This window comes from Haliotis rufescens, unplaced genomic scaffold, assembly GCF_023055435.1.
Source record: "Haliotis rufescens isolate VD_foot unplaced genomic scaffold, xgHalRufe1.0.p SCAF_1, whole genome shotgun sequence".
Classification (NCBI taxonomy): Eukaryota; Metazoa; Mollusca; class Gastropoda; order Lepetellida; family Haliotidae; genus Haliotis; species Haliotis rufescens.
The window spans coordinates 6,188,921-6,197,764 of record NW_025963779.1 but is presented as its reverse complement, the minus strand read 5'-3'; the positions used below and the strand labels follow the sequence as shown (position 1 = coordinate 6,197,764).

Below are 8,844 nucleotides of genomic sequence, written 5' to 3'. Positions count from 1 at the left end.
GATATCCGATCGAAAGACATCTACTTAAAAGAGATACACAGAGAGAGAGAGAAAGAGAGAGAGAAATTTTCTGTGATCCAGTCACATAATTACACCGCTATTTTGCCTCTTACGTCCAGGGGGGCACGGGTGGCCCAGTCGTCTAAGGCGCCGCGATTCGCTGTGCAGAGTTGCGTCCCTTGGGCACGCCAGAAACCTATGATTGTGGGTTCGAATCCCGGTTCGCCCCGATTATGTTTCTAGGTTTGTCAGCACCATACCCGTGCTCGTGGGTTTCACCGAAGTGGTAAACGTCTGAGACCTGCATCACTTCGGGCTTTCCTCCCACATTAAGCTGACAGGCCGTGATATAACTGGAATACTGTTAAAAGCGGCGTAAAACCCAACTCACTCACTCACTCTTACGTCCAGTGCAATCGATGGATAATCGAAAATGGTAACACCCTGGCGTTGACGTTTCCTATCTAAATTGCAAACGGTACGACCATGGAACACTTGCGTTCAAGAAAAATACAATAAATTATATCTTTGTATATCTTTTGTGATTCATTAGAAACGAATATTATTAAGAAAAACCAAAACCTTTTAAATATGTTTTTACGATTTCATGATGATGTTTTGAGTGCTATTCCAGAAACGAATGTAACTGATGCCTGGAACGTTCCTAGCTGTGTTAGTTCACGATTTTATGAAGATTTTATAAATGCAAGTGTTTTTCTATTCTGGAAATGACGGACGGATCATGTGCATATTAATAAAACCAGATAGAAACTTGTGGTTGATTAAAAGTGGGGAAGTAGCAGCGTCATTTTGGGAAGGAATATTTAAGAGAGGCTACTTAGTCAATCACGCAAAAGAAGACTTTAGTAACACCAGTGTGTTGTGATAGATGTGAAATAGTAAATGTGGTGATGGTTGAGTGGTAGAAGTAAGATAAGTAAACAAGAAATGTAAACATGTACACTACATACAAATTGTCGGACATGTCAATTGTATTTACATGGCAAGATACAGGATATGATTGTACACTTGAACACTTGATTTATGCGAGAGTAATAACGTTAAATACAATTCATTTCATCAAAAAGTAAAAGATTACATTATTAAACATTTGGATTCACAAAGAACGAATACCAGGCTTGAAATGGGCTGGTTAACACGCAGTTGATTCCAGTTTATCCTGATGAGATTTCAAATAAGATGGCCGTGATATAGTTTGAAGTTAAAAGCCGTTAACCTTGACTTCAAGCGTTGTTATACGTAGACTGACATAATTTGGATGTTTTACGTTACGGCTGTCGCCCATGATGGACAAATATTTAAATGCTGAACTCATTTTCAAATCTAAAGGGTATTTTTTGTATAAGTGAGACATTCGCATTATTCTCTTCCTTTTCTATATGGCTGACGTTCAGATATATCAAATGTTGATTAATTACAAATTCAGGAAAATACCATGACGTTAGCAAGGTTAGGCCCTTATCATACAGAGGTCCATAAACAAACAGTCCGATTTCCATATGACTTCTTCAAAAGACATCTTTAAACATCCTGAGATATATAAGGCAGAAAGGTCCTTGATATGCAAACTTTCATCCATGGCAATGTTGCCAGTCATGTCAATATATAATGCCTTCAACAGAGATTGTCTTCGAGCAGTAGACCCCATTTTTGTACACTCAGCTCACATCAATCCCATCATATGTAGGTAATGGAACAAGCCGAAAGAATCAAGCGGTCTGGGTGACCATAAAAGGTGATACAACCCACAAGCATCATGAAATAATTCGGATTGTCTCCTTATTGTTTTGTCTGCGTCATAGGTATTCTTCCAAGAAACAAACTTCTCGACCAAACATAGACGTGTGTTGGACACCTGAGTGTTAAACCTGAATTTCATACATACTCGAGGAAATACCAAGCAAGTCTGTTCTAGGGGCGCTTCGAGTTGCCACAAATTCATCAAGGTTTTACACTGATGTCCTGTGTTGTCGACACTGTCGTGTGCTCACGTGTCCATGGGTATACAGTGTGCCAGGGGGCTGAAACATGTCCAGATTTATATTACAGAAACACCATACGGAAAAACACCAAATGTTACAGCTGTAACTGTAAAATACCCACGAAATATTAACAGCTTTGATGGAAACATGTAGCTTACCTGCATTCCATTTTACTGACGGAAAATATACGCAGCAGGTAATCACGTGACTTGTTGGGTTGATGTGTACTTGGAACAAGCAGGTACTCGCCCGGATCGAGGAAGAATCGCCCGGATGTCTCGCGGTATTCTGCGTAGGTTTCTTCATTTTCCGGCATGAGGGGATCCGAGGATTGGAAGAAATCCTGACATAGAGCAGCAGTCGGTCTCTCTCGTAACTGAAACAACAGCCACGCACACTATATCCTCTTTTACTCAGATTCAGATTCTTTATTTCTCCATAGACCACCGACGGTGGTACAAGAGCCTACATAAAGTGCAGAGATACATTATATAGGATGTACATCAAGAAGGCTATGTGCATTTATATTTAGCATTCAAAGTGGTAAATACAAATAATACATATTTTGATAGACGTTTTAGCTCGTTTAGTTTGGTCGTTGAAAATAGGCTTTTTAATGAAAACACATTTGACCAAGTTAAATATCTCCTAGGAATAAGTGAAAGTCTTTTGTTATCAAAAGCTTTACATCGAAATATATAGAATTCATCTGCTATTGCTGGGGAGTGACAGAGTGAACATAGACGTTGTTCTCTAGGTACCGTGTGTTTTATTATATTGTAATTCCTTACCAGGGAAGTGTCCGTCCAATCAAACTACACGGACATGCGAGAGAAACTGTTAGGAATAACTGATAAATGCATTAAAGATGCTGATGTCACTTCCCACGCGATTTGGCCCAGGGTGTTTATCAGAAAAGACTGGAATTATGGACACTGATTAATCAAGGATCCGCACATTGGTTCATTTGTACAATATAAAACGTCAACGCCAGAGAATAACCAGTCTCGATTGTCCATTGAAAAAGATTCCATTTGGCGTAAAAGGCGCGTTATAGTCTTGATGAATAATAATCGAACAGAGGGAAGTGCTCATTTTCAGACATGACGATGAAGACGGTCGAAAACGATATTTCTATGCAAGGCGTTTTGTCCGTAGATACCGGAAGTGCAGGCGATAGATACGTTCGGAACGTTTTTGTGGGATTTCCCAGATATTCTCACATTATTCACGTCGACTCTCTGTACATTTGCTCCTCATACCGATTATGATATCTCTCCCACTTTTGGATGCGATCGTTCGGTCATTGCGTTTATCTGCGGTGTCCGGATACAACTATGGGGAACAACATACTACCCTCTCAAGAATAACGTCGTCCAATTTACCACGTCATCAATTGCGACCGCATGTTCGAATCTCAAGAAATGACTCCATTATAAAACAATGTTTTTTCGTGAAATAAAGCAGGATTCATTCTTCATTGTTCTTAGTGATTTATCACGTGACTATCCTATATACTGATATTTTTTTTATTTTACTGACAGTATAGAGTACATCTTTTCCAGCAAATTCACCACCATTTCTGGATAAAAAAAAACGTATTTGCACCCATATTAATTGTGGAGTAAAACATCTGATGCGCACATAAAATCATCCCTCATGGTGAACTCCCGGACTTGCAAGCATACGTACTGGTTCCCGCTCAGGAACAAAACACTCAAATTCTAAACTGATAATTGTTCTTTGGTATTTGCTATTAAGATGTTAATATCACTCAATGAATAAAGTGGATTCCGCGCATTCTTTCGCAAGCCGTATCAGGCAAGGAGAAAATAATTGGCAAAGTAAGATATGTGAATACAAAACCAAATAAATATTTCACTTGGCAGAAAAGGTAAAACACTGCGTGTTTCTTCGCTTAAAACTGCGGTCTCGTAGATTTCAAAAATACTTTTTTTTCAAGTTTTGCCTATATTTTTAAGATGTTGCAAAATCGTAATTACTTTTTTAAGTCGCAATTTAAGGGGTGGTGAAATGCCCTGTGTGTTGGGTAGGGAGAAGCTGATTATCTACACAAAAGACACTACTAATTACTGTTGACAAACTGATGAATGATTTTGGATAATAAATAGAATCTTGCCCACGTGTGTATTGATATCAATTTTATCAACACTCGTCCTTATATCATTTTTTTCAACACTCGTCCTTGTATCAATTTTTTCAACACTCGTCCATACACGTTCTAAAGTTTTATAGACTCCCTTTGACATATTTGCCATCAAAAGACACTCGGTGAGCTTCTTTATCTATTTTTCACAATATGTAGAAATTTGTCTAGATATTTGAATTACTGTAATGTTTTACCACTGATATTTAATCTTTGCTTCCGAATATCATCCAAAGAAGACAAAGCTTCATTCGAATAAGAAGCATTGACAATCCACACTCATGACACTGCATAATGTCAAACTTGTGTGGGTGTGGTAAGTGGGATGGAGCTGAAATGTTCGAAAGAAGCTTTTTCGTGCTACCTTCATTAGTAATTTATGTTTTACCTGGAATATTTCAAACCCAACCGCATGTATCTCGCCTCCCTCCAGCGTCTCCTGGCGGCGGTAGACTTGAAGTAGCGCCACAGCCAAGGGGAGACGACCGGAGTACCGCCTCTGCACGCTCGCTGTGAGACGAGAAGTAAGAGTTCACTGAACAACACACGCTCGTCTTATCGACAAGAAGTCGCCTTTAATTCTATTCCTCCTGACATAATGTACAGTCACACATCGCACGATCTCCCTAGTGATATCCTATAATATCTAACCACATTCGACATGCACCAGTCAGTTGAAGATCTTAACATTACAATTCATAATTCAAGAGTACAAGTTTAGATGAGACAGACAGCTGGAATGTGCTGATGAAGTGATAAGGACTTAGTAGTTCTTAATGCTGTTCACATTCCCGAAATACTCAGTAAAATTTAAATTCAAGTACAATTTATGTACAATCATGAACATAATCACGTGATATGTTTCTATTTGCATACTTTGTAGCACCTGACCGGTGAAGATTCCGGGGTAGAATAGATCTTCAGCAACCCATGCTTGCCGTAAAAGGTGACTATGCTTGTCGTAAAAGGCGACTAACGGGATCGGGTGGTCAGGCTCGCTGACCCTGGCCTCTTACGGCAAGCATGGGATGCTGAAGACCCGGATCTTCACGGGTGTGTCGTATTATTAACCCAAAGAAAATTTCCGATGTTGTGATGAGTAAAGATTCAGTGGCCTGTCGCAACCTGTAGTGATGTCGTTAATATGTTGATATTATGTTGAAAATGGCGCGTTACCAAAAAGGACTTTGAAAATTCCGCACCTTGTCTCTACGAGTCAGTATGGAAATCTCTGAAAAAATCTCTAACAAAATTAGCTTTGAAATATTTGTTTAATCTGGCACCAACCGCTTGTCTGTGGTATGTTGTGCATTGTAAGGAAAGTCGACCAACGGAAACATTCGCACTTACATGTGTATTTTACAAAATCAGAATTGGTTTCGAGTTTACATGTTTCAAATGGTAACATGTGTTGGCCATTTTACCGCCGCTTCTTGTGAGAATTGAGGTTGGGTAATTTGCGGATTGGTGAGACAGGTTTTCAGTGGTTTCGTTATCTTAGTGAACATTGTCGAAAGTAACATAACATCCCAGATACACTTAAAATCTGGCTAACGCATATCAGCATAACTAAAGTCGTGTTCCAAGTTAGTAGGGATACATTCATTCTGGTACCGAGTGAAATATGTAACAATATTTAATTTATCTCATTTATCTGTACAAAAAATCCTTTTCCATAGAAAACAGAAACGCATCACGCAAACGCGAATACAAGCACACTTACGTACGAACACCTGTTAAACCTGGTCCCTGGGTATGCTGCGCGGGCGCTACACTGCCCAGGGAACCAGGCTGTGACTTGGTACAGTCTACCTACCATCGGAGTACATGGTGAGAAGATACTGGGGGTTGGTATTAAACGACTCGCACTCCAGCCACCCTCCTGCGTTAACACCGCTCCGCCATTGTCCTTTCATGTACCTCTGATACTCTGTTACAACATATATAGTGATAGTGATAATAGACGAAGGTTGTAAAATACAAGAACAGCTTAAAGGAATATTTAGGAAATAGATAACCCTCTTTCTAGGGCTTCCGTCATGCCCCACACTGAAGCACATGTGATATTGCCTTTCGGCAAGTGACTGTTCGAAATATGCCTCTGTTCACCCAGCAGTGAACGGGTTGAGATGAGATGGTATTGTGACTGGTATGCTTCTAGCGCCTGTTAAGGTATACTGGTATACTGTAAAACTACGTTTATAACGAACACGCTAATAACGAACTTCCGGATATAACGAAATAATGTTGTACATATGCTTATAACGAACTACGGTTATAACGAATTAAAATTAATGGCCCCTTTGAGTTCGTTATAACCGTAGTTTACTGTTTACTCTCCAGGGAAATGAGAATGAACATTGAGTGCACACAGATTGACCGGAGTTTAATGTTAGCGTTTGGAGCATACGCCTTGCGTGTAAATACAATGTAAGCACACACATATTGTGTTTATGTCGGTCACAACTTAAGCCTGAAATAACCAACAAGCTAATGAAACAACAGCTGATTGTTCGAACCTGCTTTATCACTGATGCCGTCGTGGTCGAAGTCAGGGGATAAATTACAGATGATCATGTTACAATACTCTCGCCGGAAGTCCTGAAAAGACATCCAGAATTCCCCGTCATCCTGTGACGTCAGTTCCAGTTCCAGCTTGACGTCATCGGGTACACGATTCCACTCATCACCTCTGAAATGTAGGTGTGTATAGTGAAATGGTGATGAGCATGGTAATGTACTAATCTAGAAACACACATACAGGCTATTATCGAAGATCGGGCTAATGGAAAGAAGTGCAATAACAGACTGATGGACCCGTGAAGATCCGGGGTAGAATAGGTCTTCAGGAACCCATGCTTGCCGTAAAAAGCTATTATGCATGTCGTAAGAGGCGACTAACGGGATCAGGTGGTCAGGCTCGCTGACTTGGTTAATGCATGTCATCGTATACCAATTGCGTGAATCGATGTCCCTGACATCAATCACTGGATTGTCTGGTCCAAACTCGTGTATTTACAAACCGCCGTCATATAGCTGGAATATTGCTCAGTGTGGCGTTAAACAAGAAGCAAACAAACAAACAAAACAGATTGATGGTGACTCAATCCAAATGAAACAAAAGGTGTTGATACAGTTAGTCAGTAGGTGGGTGGGTTGAAAGGCGTTTTGAAGGGTTCTTTTAGTTGCGTAACGAGTCCAGGTATTATGGTGTCAAACCAAGGATCATAATTATGTCTAATCTGGTATTCGAACCCTCAATCATTTGATCATATCACGGGCGCAACACTAGCGCAGTCATATCCTGTTGAGAAGGGCAGAATCCGTTCTTTACGATGTTGTCAAATATTTTGCCAAATAGGAGAATAGAGTGCAATGTCCCAGTTTTTCTACCACTTTTAGAACCGCGTGAGAGAGTAGGTTCAGGGGAACTTGTTCAGAAATGATTTCATTCGCATATACACACTGTGTCGTCTACTATACATTGTGTAAATTTAGATATGTATATTTTGTTGAGGAACCCGCCTCACTAAAGATTTTAAGGTATATTAATTCAATTTATTATAGTTACCAATTACCGAGGATGAATACTAACACGAAGTCCCCGAAATGAATATATTGTAAGATATTTAAAATATTATAATTTAAGAATCTTTTAATATAATTTAATATAAAATTAGCCCAGAGAATCTCATCATTTTCAGAAAAACTCGAATTTTTTCCGGTCATATGAAAGACGTAAAGAGCACAATAATATACGGGATTTTAGAGAGTGAGTGAGTTGGGATTAACGCCGCTTTAAACAGTATTCCAGTTATATAACAGTTGTCAGCTTAATGTGGGAGGAAACACCGAAGTGATGCAGGTCTCAGACGTTTATGATTTTGGTGAAACCCACGACCACGGGTAGGTGCTGTCAAACCTAAAAACACATTCGGGGAGAACCGGGATTCGAACCCACCATGATACCATGCATGTTGCGGCGCCTTCGACGACACTTAAATAAAAAAAGCGGCTGATTCATGAACGAGTCTCAATTTAATGCAGCCTTAGAGTCCATTTTGCTGTTGCATAACGTTACTGATTAGCCTACGACTAAATAAAACATTTTTTTATGTAGTTAGTCATGAAATACTGCATTTATCTGGGGGAAAATTGATATCTCACTCGAGAGAAATAACACTTAGTGCCTGAAAAACTTTCACTCTCCTTCGGTGCCACAATAGTTTTAAGAGTGAGATCGTGAAGATCAGTAGGAAAATATACTGTATAAACGAATATTAGCTATTTCTTGTCAAATAACATGTTTATATCGCCTATGATTTGCTCTCATGGCATGAATATATCAATATTGTCAGGTCACTCGATGAGATAGACTTGTTATTTAACCAGAAAAGCCAAGTATACTCTACATATCTTAAATATCCCAATGTGAAAAAACGGCCTACGCATCCCTCTCTCAGCCTTTCATAACACGATGATGATCTTGCCTATATATCTTAGACGCTATTCTAATACGTCGGATCGTGGGGTTTCTACTTGAAGAATGGTCTAATCAGGAGATGTTATATTGTATTGTGAAAAAGCTCCAGTCGTGTATCATTTGCCTCCTCGTACTGAAATATACACAGTCAACAACACACATGAGGCCAAGTCACGATAATAACCTATATA

The 8,844-nt window shown here is 39.5% G+C and overlaps 1 protein-coding gene across 2 annotated transcripts in view; it reads right to left on the bottom strand.

Annotated features, from left to right (window-relative positions):
* Positions 1-290: 290 nt before the first annotated feature.
* Positions 291-8,844, bottom strand: part of LOC124136697 (calpain-2 catalytic subunit-like) — a 39,003-nt gene continuing 30,449 nt past the window's right edge. For both annotated transcript variants that reach the window (XM_046502694.2, XM_048400164.1), the window contains 5 exons: positions 6,690-6,862; positions 5,987-6,100; positions 4,559-4,680; positions 2,162-2,379; positions 291-2,042 (listed from right to left, as the gene is read on the bottom strand). In XM_046502694.2, the coding sequence (XP_046358650.1) occupies positions 2,009-2,042; positions 2,162-2,379; positions 4,559-4,680; positions 5,987-6,100; positions 6,690-6,862 (661 nt within the window). In that variant the 3' untranslated portion in view covers positions 291-2,008. The remainder of the gene's footprint in view (positions 2,043-2,161; positions 2,380-4,558; positions 4,681-5,986; positions 6,101-6,689; positions 6,863-8,844) is intronic.